This window comes from Taurulus bubalis (assembly GCF_910589615.1).
Source record: "Taurulus bubalis genome assembly, chromosome: 3".
Lineage (NCBI taxonomy): Eukaryota > Metazoa > Chordata > Actinopteri > Perciformes > Cottidae > Taurulus > Taurulus bubalis.
This window is the reverse complement of record NC_136591.1, coordinates 17,844,862-17,858,665: the sequence shown is the minus strand read 5'-3', so window position 1 is coordinate 17,858,665 and position 13,804 is coordinate 17,844,862. Positions and strand designations below refer to the sequence as shown.

The window sequence follows — 13,804 nt, the reverse complement described above, 5'->3', positions numbered from 1 at the left end:
ACACACACACACACACAAACACACACACACACACACACACACACACACACACAGTCAAACACTGACAGCGAGGACAATGCAGCTCATTACTGAGTCTCTGCTGGAGACTTAAACACGAGCGTGCCGTCGGATGGAAAAAAGGAACTCGGTGGTGAAGCTGTTTGACTGTTTACTGTGACGCCGTGTGTTCGACCCCCGGCTTGTGAGGCGTTATCACGTACGCACTTCCACCTCATCCTTATCTTTGTATGCCCTGGAAAAGTCCCGACTCTGTTTTTCCAGCGAGCTATTTTTAGTTCCGTGTGAAAATGCTTGATAAAAGGTGCACGTTGAAGGAATAAAGAGAAACTAAAGCAAGTCTGTTCCATATTTATATTTCTGTCAACAAATTCCATGAAAAGACCAAAATCGACAACATGTTCGTTGTCTCTCAATACCTTTTACATTGTTGAGCCCAATACTGCAGACGTAACACTTTATAAACACAAAGAAAAAGTTCCATATGTTGGGACTATTTTCAGCGGCGGAAAACAAAGTAGTGGAATACAACGTAGCGGAATACAACGTAGCGGAATACAACGTAGCGGAATACAACGTAGCGGAATACAACGTAGCGGAATACAACGTAGCGGAATACAACGTAGCGGAATACAACGTAGCGCGTAGCGGAATACAACGTAGCGCGTAGCGGAATACAACGTAGCGGAATACAACGTAGCGGGAAACAGCGTAGCGGGAAACAGCGTAGCGGGAAACAGCGTAGCGGGAAACAGTTTGATAAAAGTTGCACATTGAAGAAATAGAAAAAATAAACAACAAAACAACAAACAAAACAACAAAACTAAAGCAAGTCTGTTTCATATTTCTGTTTTTGTCAACAAATCCCATGAAAAGAACAAAACCAACAACGTGTTGGTTCGTCACTCAATACCTTTTACATTGTTGAGCCCAATACTGAAGACGTAACTCTTTATAAATAAAAAAATTCATTAAAAAAAGTTCCATTTGTTGGGGACTATTTTCAGCGGCGGATTTATTGAGCTTTTTGGTCTGTTTATGAGACAATATTGAATATCACCAGACTATTAGAACGGCAGCTTCAGCACCACGGACAGCTCCACATGCCACGTGTTTCTTGAGGACAGAAGCTGCAGTGATTTATTTAGTAGAAAGGTAAAACAAAAAAAACTTAAAGAAAGTATTCGAAAGCCCGGAGACTAAAGCGTAGAGCAGTGGTTCTCAACTGGTGGGCCATGACACAGAAGTGGGACGCGGACCCGTTTTCAGTGGGTCGCAGGTCCATGCCTGGGCAAAAAAGTGCTTTTATTTTGAAGGGGATTTTTACATTTTGAACGGGAGTGCCGTCTTTTCACAGTCCTCTATGCTGATTCACACCACGCTTTCCTACAGTGAGTTTACTCACCGGTCTATTTGTGATCCCTGGCGGAAATGCGCGTTACTCGCTTCCATACGCGTCTGTGCATTGACTCTGCATGTAATCTACTCGCAGCGCTTCTGCTGTGAACGCAGCAGAGGTTCATGTTCACAGAGACCAGAAGAGGATTTATTTTCCTGCACCACCTTCAAGACAACACTACTGTTGGTCTTCATAAGGCAGCATCATGTGTTCTGGATATCCACAACATGTTGGATCCGAGTGGTTTGTACAGAAAGGAAATAAAAGGAGTAAAAGATTATTTGAATGAGGCTGTTTATTCTCACGGCAGAGTTTTACTGAAATGAACTGAATCCGACAGCGACCCCGAAGGTAAAGGGATCCATCTCAAACTAATGGGCTGAAACATGCAAAGCTGCTCTCGCTCCGTTTGGGGATGTGGTCGAAATGAAACTGCACAACACTGAAACACCTTAAGGACGTTTTAGAGAAGTTCAGCTTAACTTTCCCTTTCAGCACTTTGAGCTCAAGAGTTTTAAGAAGACGGGATCCAAGTGTGCAGACGGCCGGCTCTCCGTTCTCCCTCACAACGTCTCCCCAGTGGGGTTCTGACCCTATTTCCCACCCACACAATCTAATGACTTCCAGCTGATCCCTGCCGGTTGTCATTTTCACCACATATCCTCCTCTAAGACGCAGCGGGAGACGCCTCTTGTCCAAAATCAGCCGAGAAAACTTAGAAAGAAATAATAAAAAACTAGCAGCTGTGAGCGGGTCCTCACTCCGGCACGTTTGGGGTCGCCGACTTGTCCGGCCGAGAGTGTTCGCCCGCCGGTCTGACGTTCTTTTACCCTGGTGGAACATGTGACACGGGAAACATTTTTTATAGGCGGACTTTATGGGTCTGAGAGGCTTTTTTGTAGAGCAGGTGGAGATGGGCATGTGTGAATTTTTTCAAGTCAATAAAACATTCTGGGTGAGGGGCGTTGCCGGTCCAACTTCTATTGGGCGCTAGAGAGCCATTTTTTGGTACTTTTTTTTTACGGCTTTATCAGATGGCTATTTTCACCAAGCCTGACAAGCGTTCTAAATTTGGTGAGTTTTCGAATATGGCAAGTCCCCCAAAAAGCAGTCCAATGTACAAAAATAAGCATCAGAAGGATAATGAAAATCCTGGCAATATCAATAGGGTGTGAAAGTATCCATGAAGTAAATATATTGATGGATAGCACGGATAGCACGAAAAGTCCTCTTAAGATGTGTTGGTTCCAAAGAGCTGAGAACTTGTTTCCATCCGCTGAATCCAGAGCTTTCCTTTATAATCTTCACCACTACGTCCCAGTACAACCAACACCTTCCCATCACATTAGACATTAAACCAGTTAGCTACTGGAAACCAAACCAGCAGCTCCAACAACACAAAACACAGGTTGAGTCTTTACAACGAACACTGGAGTAGAATAAGTGTGAGTGTGTGTGTGTGTGCGTGTGTGTGTGTGTGTGTGCGTGTGTGTGTGTGTGTTTGTGTATTTGTGTGTTACCTGGTTGGGGATGTGCAGGTTAAAGTCGAGTCCACACACAAACTCTGAGTGATGCTCCACGGTCTCCATGAGCGGCTGCTTCCTGCTGTGATCCCAGAACCTGAATAACACAAACACAGGTGTATATATATATATATATATATATATATATATATATATATATATATATATATATATATATATATATATATATATATATATATCCTATATGACTTATAGGATATAAAGATCCACATAACATTACAAAATAAACATGAAATGTAAAATTACTCTTTCAGCAGAAAATGTTCCATTTAAATTCATGAAAATGATATTTTCCCATTAAAACAATGATGAAACCATGAAAGTGTGAATGTTTGTTTACATTTGACATAATGTTCAGAGAGGAAGACTCTGCTCATCCAGCATGTCGTCTCGATGAAGATTTCTCACGGATAATTCATATTTAAGATTATGGTAAGGAGGTATCTTGAAAACTGCTGCCTGGATTTTTATGAAACTGGCTGTTATTTTATTATATTATTATTATTATATTCTTGGTCCCCAGAGAATTAAGATTATTGATATTTAGCGTGGTTATTGATATTTAACCTGGTAGGAAACCCCGGGGAAGACTCAGGACACGCTGGAGGGATTATATCTCCCTGCTGGACTGGGAACGCTCAGGGTCCCCCAGAATGAGCTAAAAGTGTTGCGAGTGAGAGGGAAGCCTGGGTCGGTCTGACTCGGATAAGCGGCTGATAATGGATGGAAAAATGGATGGATGGATATTTAGCGTCTGATATCATATTAAGGGGATATAAAAAAGATGAATCCTTGTTTTTAACTTCTTTACTTTTCATCTGACTTCATGATTAGGCCAAACACTCCATTAATATTCATTTATTCATATTTTGGTGCAGTGTCACTTAGAGGTTCAGTGTGATGTCATATTACACAAACGTGGAACATATGAAACCAAGAAACCAGAGTGAGTCTGAGGAAGGAACCGAATCTCGCTCTGCAAAAACAGTTCATGTGACATAAAGACACAAATCAATCTGGAGAGTTTAGAAAACTTAAAGATGAGGAAGAAGGAAGAGAGAAAGAGAGAGAGATAGAAAGAAACCGAGAGCCAATAAAACACGGCCTCCAGACGGCGGCCAATCAGACTAATTGAAAGACCACGTACGTCTCCTCCTGGCCGTAACAGGGTGTGTGTGTGTGTGCGTGTGCCAAAAGCCCTGACGCAGCAAACACTCCCATCAGACTCATCCACTTTGCAAATGTAATTAAATCATTTGCAGAGGGAACACTGCAGCTCCCATTGGGCTCCATTAGGCCCATATTAATACTGGAGCTACAACACACACATGCACACACACACGCACACACACACACACACGATGAGCGATGGGTGCCTGGGGAGAGTCAGGTATCAAAATACATTATATATTGAGTGAGTTTTTAGTGTAAATCACTGCTCACACTCACTTGTTCTGTGTGTGTGTGTGTGTGTGTGTGTGTGTGTGTGTGTGTGTGTGTGTGTGTGTGTGTGTGTGTGTGTGCGTGTGTCTAAGCTGCTGCACAGACTGGTTTACATTCTTTCCTAATGAGCAGAGTGAGTTTGATTCTGGACTTTGGCACCAAAATTAAAATAACTTTCCCTTAACTGTCGAAGAAGCAAACGTTTCTGTTGGGCGGTTGAAGAAAGTAGGAGACGAGGAAGAGACAAAGACGAATACGAGACGAGGAAGAGACAAAGACCAAGACGAAAACGAGATGAGAAGAAGACGAGAAGAAGTCAGGTGATAAAGCGCATTTCAGCATCAAGGCTATTCAAAGTGCTAAATATTAAACATCAAAAGACAAAGTGTCAGAAAAACTCATGCATATGTGTGTTGGGCGGTGTGGATTCTGTTTTCATCAGATAATAAGTGAAATTAAACAATTATAGGTTTTGGCTCGACCAGCTTGACTAAATGATGACAAAAAAATTTACGTACAAAATGAAGATAAAAACTAAAAGTAATGATTACGAGCTGACTAAACTTTAATGAATAAAACTAGACTAGTTGTCGTTGACTAAAACAATAATCGATAAAAAATAATAAAATGTGGCTAAAATAAATGAGCATTTTCTCCTAAAGACTAAGATTAAGACACAGAAGGATCCCGTTTAAAGTTTCTACTCCTTCCACATGGCCACACTTAAAGACGGGCCTTTACAGTCTCGCTCAGGTTGCATCAGTGGTGGGCCGTCAGGGCCTGCTAAGCCTTCTCTGCTGGCCTGAACAGAATCACAAAGTTATAGCTATTTTATAATTTCATTGTTTTTCACTAATACACTACATGTATTATAATTATTTTCCCTATCAGCTTATTTTCTCATTGCACAGCTCCTGTCTTCCTCTGTTGCTCTGCCTTCAGCCTGCAGCGCTGCTTCCAGTGCAGCGAGTTTGAAGGAGAGCTTTTCATCCAATCAGATTTTTTTCCTCCTGTGTCTCTATGGAAGCAGAGCAGTTTAAGGTGGCCTTTGCAGATTAAAGTACACGGGGAGTGGACGTTGTCGTTGATTGTCATGGACTTCAACAAATCTGATTTTTAGTTTGACAAGCTGGGTGTATTCTTTGACGTGCAGCGCCCGCGAAATGGCGTGGACGTGTGATTGGTCAGTGGCCCAGCATGACCATTAACATGCACTGTGATTGGTCAGTGTGTCAACAGGTTATGACATGTTTAGTGTTTTCCTTGCTCAGTTAGGTTTAGACAACTATACTATTCAGTTAGGTTTAAACAACCAAACTACTCAGTTAGGTTTAAACAACTAAACTATTCCGTTAGGTTTAAGTAAAGATTGTCGTTTGGGTTAAATAAGTACTCAAGTATTGAAGAAATGTGACAAATAAATCAACGTTGACTTCTCGTTTCCCTCAGGGTATGAATAATGGTCTCCTGGATAAAAGACTAGTTTCTGAAAGAGCCCTTTCGATAATTGTGTTTCCTTTGGAGTGTAATCACAGAGATGTCAGTGTGTTTGTGACTATCGTGTAGAAAACTTAAGTTCCAGCTTGAAGAGAAAAAAGGCCACAGCGTAACCATGAAAATGTGAATTTACTTACATCTCTATTCTATGTACAGCATATATATATATATATATATGCATCACCACATGAATGGGCTCACTCATTCATGCAGCGAGTGAAGGTCCAACACATGCATCACCCGTAGTGCGGAGCAATACGTCAGCAATGTAATCAAGTGCAGCAGCAATAAAAATAATCTGGAGGGGAATGAATGCATTTATGTCCCGGCGCTCCCATTCAGTGCATTAAGATCAGGAGTAATCATCATGCAGCTAAGAGCCACTATAGCTTTGATTGTCGTCATAAAAAGAGCAACAACAATGATTTACTACAGACTTTACTGAGGTTTTTAATCTGAACATTGTGAAGCAAAGCAGCGGAAGAAGCACTTTTTTAAATTTTTACCACCAGAGATAAGAGAAAGTTTCTGCACACTGTCAGTTTATTTGCAAAAACTTTATTGAGAACGACAACAATTTTGATCCTCAGACTCCTGTAGAGTCAGTAGTAGTAGAGTCAGTAGAAGTAGCGTCAGTAGCAGTGGTGTATAGTAACGAAGTAGAAGGAGGACGTGTTGAAAGTTGTGAGATTTTGTTGATTTGAGTAATCTTAGCTATAATCATTGCAGCACTAGTTGGCTAACGTTGAGCTGCACTTTCGCTGAGCCCTCAACACCCGATGGCTCTTCCAATGAGCCCTCAACAACAATGGACTCCTCCACCCTCCCCCCTCTCTCTGTGATGACTGACCAGATGAGAAGACAGCTGGAGAAACTCCACCAAGGCAAAGCTGAAGGACCTGATGGCATCAGCCTCAGGGTCCTAAAGACCTGCGTCACCCAGCTGTCTGGTGTCCTGCAGCACCTCTACAACCTGAGCCTGAGGCAAGAGGAGGTCCCGGTGCTGTGGAAGACGTCGTGCCTGGTCCCTGTCCCGAAGAAGTCGATTCCATCCGTCCTCAATGACTACCAACCGGTAGCCCTCACCTCCCATGTGATGAAGGTGCTGGAGAGGCTGGTCTTGGCCCACCTCCGACCGCAGGTGAAATCGTCGCTGGACCCTCTACAATTTGCTTACCAGCCTCATGTGGGTGTGGACGATGCCATCATCTACCTGCTGCAACAAGCTCAGTTGCACCTGGATGGAACAGGTGTCTCTGTGACTGCTCCTAGTCCTCCGAGTGTTCTGGGAGAGGACGTGGACATAGTGGAGGAGTACAGGTACCTGGGTGTTTCCATCGACAGCCGACTGAACTGGAAGGCCAACGTCAACGCTGTGTACAAGAAGGGGATGAGTCGACTCTTTTTCCTGAGGAAGCTTCGATCCTTCAATGTGTGCAGCAAGATGCTGGAGATGTTCTACCAGTCGGTTGTGGCCAGCGCCCTGTACTTCTCCATTGTCTGCTGGGGGAGCAGCATTGGAGCCGGTGACACCAACAGACTTAACAAGCTAGTTAAGAAGGCCAGCTCCATCATCGGCTGCAAGCAGGAGTTTTTGGAGCAGGTGGTGGAGAGGAGGACGCTGAAGAAACTTTTGTCTATATTGGACAACCTGGACCACCCTCTCTACCACCTGCTGCAGGGCCAGAGGAGCACTTTCTCTAAGAGATTCCTCACGCTCCGCTGCAAAAAGGACCGCTACAGGAGAACATTCCTGCCGACAGCAATACGGCTTTATAACAAGTCACCGCTTGCTAATTCCTCTGTGGATTAATTTATCACTGTACCATACATACTTTGCATTTTGCACTATCTATTGTTTATCTAATTTAATTAATTAATGAATACACTCTGCGGCTGTCAATATGAATAGATTTCATTCCAGTTAGTTGTATTCTATTTTATTTTTTTGTGTATATTTAAATATATATATATATATATATTACTTTATTTTAATTTGTATATATCTTTCATCCCTGTTGCTTCTTTATATATTTGATCTTTTATCTTGGACATTTCCATATGTGTAGCTCGTGAAGAATAAGGTGTCACGCTTAGGAGGCTTCAGCTGAGCCGGATACATATTTAATCAACGTAAACACAAATATCAAATCAGTATTGACAGATACTCGGTATGGAAGGACTCGGACTGGGATTGGGACATGAAGTAGTTCCAGTAGTTACGTGAGCTGCCAGAAGGCCTGGGATCTGTTTCAGGTGGCGTCCGTGTGTTCGAGACCAGTTAGACAAACACACAAGGCTCACGCTGTCTTTTGTCCTCCGTCTCCACGGCGAGTAATTATTTAGCTTCCATTGTAGTTCAAGTCAGCCTTGTGTGTGTGTGTGTGTGTGTGTGTGTGTGTGTGTGTGTGTGTGTGTGTGTGTGTGTGTGTGTGTGTGTGTGTGTGTGTGTGTGTGCATGCGTCTCATCGTTACTACGAAAGTCATTAACTCACAGCGGGCAGAGAGAGGGAGAGAGCGAGGGGACAAAGAAAGACAAGGGAAGTGATGGAGGACAAAGAGAAAAGTAAAGACAGCGATCCGATCCTCCGTGAGCTCATTGACTCAGAACTCAGACAGGAAATGATCGTTCATACAAACACATGGCAGAGAACGCGTTATCTAAAGCAAACAGGAGACGACCAACACCGCTAGAAGAGGACCATGCGACCTTGTGAAGACCTCAATATTGATCTTGACTAGAATGAAAACCTCAATACTGACCCTGACTGGAATGAAGACCTCAATACTGATCCTGTCTGGAATAAATACATCACACTACATACTGATCCTGACTGTAATAAAGACCTCAATACTGATCCTGACTGGAATGAAGACCTCAGTACTGATCCTGACTGGAATGAAGACGTCAGTACTGATCCTGACTGGAATGAAAACGTTTTACTATGACAAAGCACTTAGATATATATGAGTGACATTTATGGTATTAATCTTCCACAAAATGAAGCAACAAGAGTTTGAGGTTGAAAAAGAAAAGTAGCTTTTCCATCACACAGGACAATTATTACCTATTATTGATTAAAACAATCAAAGGAATGACAACACAACAAGTCCTCCAGTGTTACAAACTATTATTGGATGTCATTGCCTTTTATGTGAAAGTGATATCTACGTATTACATCCCTCAACAGGTGTAATATTTTCATATATAATAATAATATTTTCATATACATATATATATATTTATATATATACATACAGTGGCTTGCAAAAGTATTCATACCCCTTGAACGTTTCCACATTTTGTCACATTACACACCACAAACATAAATATATTTTGTTGGAATTTTATGTGAAAGACCAACACAAAGTGTCACACAATTGTGAAGTACAAAGAAAATTATACATGTTTTTTTCACAAATAAAAAACTGAAAAGTGCAGTGTGCAAAATTATTCAGCCCCCCTGAGTCAATACTTTGTGGAACCGCCTTTTGCTGCAATTACAGCTGCAAGTCTTTTGGGGTTTGTCTCTACCAGCTTTGCACATCTAGAGACTGACATTTTTGCCCATTCCTCTTTGCAAAACAGCTTAAGGTCAGTCAGATTAGATGGAGAGTGTTTGTGAACGGCGGTTTTCAGATCTTGCCACAGATTCTTGATGGGATTTAGGTCTGGACTTTGACTGGGCCATTCTAACACATGAATATGTTTTGTTTTAAACCATTCCATTGTAGCCCTGGCTTTATGTTTAGGGTCGTTGTCCTGCTGGAAGGTGAACCTCCGCCTCAGTCTCAAGTCTTTTGCAGACTTCAACAGGTTTTCTTCCAAGATTGCCCTGTATTTGGCTCCATCCATCATCCCATCAACTCTGACCAACTTCCCTGTCCCTGCTGAAGAGAAGCACCACCAGAGCATCATGCTACCACCACCATGTTTGACAGTGGGGATGGTGTGTTCAGGGTGACGTGCAGTGTTAGGTTTCCGCCACACATAACGTTTTGCATTTAGGCCAAAAAGTTCAATTTTGGTCTTATCTGACCAGAGCACCTTCTTCCACATGTTTGCTGTGTCCCCCACATGGTTTCTGGCAAACTGCAAACGGGACTTCTTTTGGTTTTCTTTTAACAATGGCTTTCTTCTTGCCACTCTTCCATAAAGGCCAGATTTGTGGAGTGCACGCCCAATAGTTGTCCTGTGGACAGATTCCTCCACCTGAGCTGTGGATCTCTGCAGTTCATCCAGAGTCACCATGGGCCTCTTGGCTGCATCTCGTCAGTGCTCTCCTTGTTCGGCCTGTAAGTTTAGGTGGGCGGCCGTGTCTTGGTAGGTTTGCAGTTGTGCCATACTCTTTCCATTTCCAGATAATGGATTGAACAGTGCTCCGTGACATGTTCAAAGCTTGGGAAATCTTTTTATAGCCTAACCCTGCTTTAAACTTCTCCACAGCTTTATCTCTGACCTGCTGGTGTGTTCCTTGGACTTCATGGTCCTGTTTGCTCCCCAATATTCTCTTAACAAACCTCTGAGGCCGTCACAGAACAGCTGTATTTGTACTGAGATTAGATTACACACAGGTGGACTCTATTTAGTCATTCAGTCAACATTCAATCATTCAGCAGTCATCAGGCAACTTCTGAAGGCAATTGGTTGCACTCGGAGAAAAGGGGGCTGAATAATTTTGCACACTGCACTTTTCAGTTTTTTATTTGTGAAAAAAAAATTAAATCATGTATAATTTTCTTTGTACTTCACAATTGTGTGACACTTTGTGTTGGTCTTTCACATAAAATTCCAATAAAATATATTTATGTTTGTGGCGTGTAATGTGACAAAATGTGGAAACGTTCAAGGGGTATGAATACTTTTGCAAGCCACTGATATATATATATATATATATATATATATATATCTGAGGGCGGCATATGAAAAACGATTAACGTAACCAAGTGTGTGCTCAGACGTATTTGCACACGACTGATGCTGCATTCACGTTTTATTGTTCTTTGTGTGTGCAGGTGGACCTGATCAACACAGGGAGGCAGATGTGTGTGTGTGTGTGTGTGTGTGTGTGTGTGTGTGTGTGTGTGTGTGTGTGTGTGTGTGTGTGTGTGTGTGTGTGTGGAGCTGAATGCACCAACAGGTGGATGTGAGGGCACTCAGGTTTGAGATTTAAAGCTTCCAGCGTGTTTTAATAGGAAACTGTGCAGCAGGTCCTCGTATCTGAACAGAAACACGTTACAAACGCTTGTTGTTTATATCTTAACTTGTCTCGTCTCGTAATACGTTTTGTGAGATGCTGATCAAAATAATAAACGTCAAATATCTGAATTTTGCAGTGAACAAAAAGCCCCACAACTCGATTATTCGCTTTCTTGCAAAGAGTTGGATGAGAAGATTGATTCCCAGTCTCATGTCTACAGTAAATATGAAGCTCCAGCCAGGAGACGGCTAGCTTAGCATAACGTAGCTTAGCTTAGCTTGCTGTTCAGACTGAAAATAGCTCTACTGGCTCTGTCCAACTATAACAAAGCCCACCTTCCAACTCCTCTCAAGCTGGCTCATTCAGTTATTAACGTCTTGTTGAATCTGTACGAAAAACTAAGTGTGAAAACATAACTTACTACTTACGTAGTAAATATAGTTGTTTACAGTTTGCTTTGTGTTAACTGAGGCTAGCTGTATCCCTCTGTTTCCAGTGTTTGTGATAAGCTAAGTTAGCTGTAGATTAATATATGCAGATATGAGAATGGAGGAAAAGAATAACCTTATTCCCATAAATCTCCAACTTTGTCTTCATTTATTGTTTATTGATGTATTGTGTTTGTGACGTTGGCGCAGGCAGGAAATCCTATATATGAGTTGCCAGCATCGGAAATACATGAGGGCAAAGGGCAAAACTGCCCCTAAGAAATATAATTTTGCCCCTGATATCACTAGGAGAGGGTCAAAAAATGCCCGCATAATTTCCTCTAATTATGATAATTTAATGAACTTAGAATTGTAATGAACTTAGAAATTAGAAATGCGCCGTTTACACAGGACAACATGCGGACACGCCGCTGCTCAAAGACGTAAAATAAAGCATCAAACTGGCTCCGGGTCCTCTAGCAGCGCCGTTATTCAGACACACTTCCTCGCGTGAAATCCACCGAGCTGTGAGGCTACGGATAATATTATGAACCCAGACACAAGGACGTTTTGGGGATTTCCACAACAAGTATGAAGCAGAAAGAGTGGTTATTTCCATGTTGAATGGTGGAAATGAAACCTGCACGGAGAAAAACCCCGCCCCCTCTTTGGCGTAACCAGCTCGAATGACAACATTTATGACATGTTGGTCAGTTTGTCTGCTTGACAATCACATTTTGCTGCAATAAAAATTATTGAAGTGAGATGAACAGACTGAAAACTTGATCTTAGCTACAATATGTTGACAAAGTTTTCCTTTGGGGACAATTTGCGGTGGAAAAAAGGGAATAAATCGGAATACTCAATATATCGTAGTATCATGATAGTATTGAATCGTGGGACCTCTGGTGATTCTCACCCCGAGTAGGTACAACGTGATTACGGTAATAATAAACAAACAAATCAATAAATATAATTTTTAATAAAAAAAAGAAAGGAAAAAGTTATAATTGTTAATACTTGTTTAAAAAAATGTAATAACAATAAATTACCACAAATAAATAAGAATAAAATTGAATATGACTGTCTGATTTCTGTTTACTGTTTGTTCTTTTGTTCAAAAAATGTAAGAAAACACTTTGAATCTGTAGACTACTGCCTACTAGTGTTATTATTGCCATTTGATGACAATTGCTCATAAACTGTAAGCCTAAATAGGTATATTTATTATTTTGAACAACGGTTAAATGTTATTTCAAAAAGTGCCCCCAATTTTTATTGAAATGCCCCTGGATTTCAGTCGGTGGGGGCAAATATTGCCCCCTAAAAAACATGTAAATTTCCTACTCTGTGAGTTGCTTAAAATATTAAAATATAGGATCTAGATTTCTTAAATAAGAGTTTTCATAATCACATTCAGACAAAAAAGAAGCTGCTGATGGCCAACGATGTCTCCTGTTAATGAGCTGATTAGAGCCTCGTGCAGTCAGTCAGGGCCGATGCTGAGAGGGTTTATACACACACACACACACACACACACACACACACACACACACACACACACAAGGCAAGGCAAGCTTATTTGTATAGCATATTTCAACAACAAGGCGATTCAAAGTGCTTCACATAAACCATTAAAAGCATCAAAACATAATGCAGAAAAAACAGGATTTAAAACAGTTAAGAAAACATTAAAACAGTCAAAAAGCTTCTATTTTGAATACGCAAGGCCAAACCAAGGGTTTAGTATCCAAACTGTACTCATTATTCTCTGTATCTTCTTACAAAACCTTACATATTGAACAGGTCTGGGCCAAAGACCTCAAACACATGACGGAGAATGTGCAGTTGGACTGGGATTATATTTGGAAAGGTATAACTGGAACCCCAACCATCAGCAGATTCACCTACATTTTTTACACCGAACCTATTACACACCGAGGAAAAGTTTTTTAATGAAAATAATCACATCACCAATATGCACCCTTTGTACAGGAGGACTTGTGGGCTCTTTCATGCACATGTTTTGGTTTTGTAAAGATTTAAATCCTTTTTTAAAACGATCCTGAACTATGTAGTTCCATGCACTCCTGCCGTGCTGCTTCTCAATGACTTTTCCGCACTGGAATTATCACGGCATCAAAAACGCATCTTACTAACTGGCCTGACAGCCGCAAAAAAAAATGCTAGCAATGCGTTGGAGTCCACCTCATACCCTAACAAAACTCCAGTGGTTAGCTAGCTATCTTGACGTGGTGAACATGGAGCTCTCAA

At 41.5% G+C, this 13,804-nt stretch overlaps 1 protein-coding gene across 1 annotated transcript in view; it reads right to left on the bottom strand.

Annotated features, from left to right (window-relative positions):
- The window catches only part of pex7 (peroxisomal biogenesis factor 7), a gene marked incomplete at its 5' end in the record, with an annotated part of 60,670 nt that overhangs the window by 7,500 nt on the left and 39,366 nt on the right, over positions 1–13,804 (bottom strand). Inside the window, one exon of the mRNA XM_079216150.1 lies at positions 2,938–3,037. Within this exon, the coding sequence (XP_079072276.1) occupies positions 2,938–3,037 (100 nt within the window). The remainder of the gene's footprint in view (positions 1–2,937; positions 3,038–13,804) is intronic.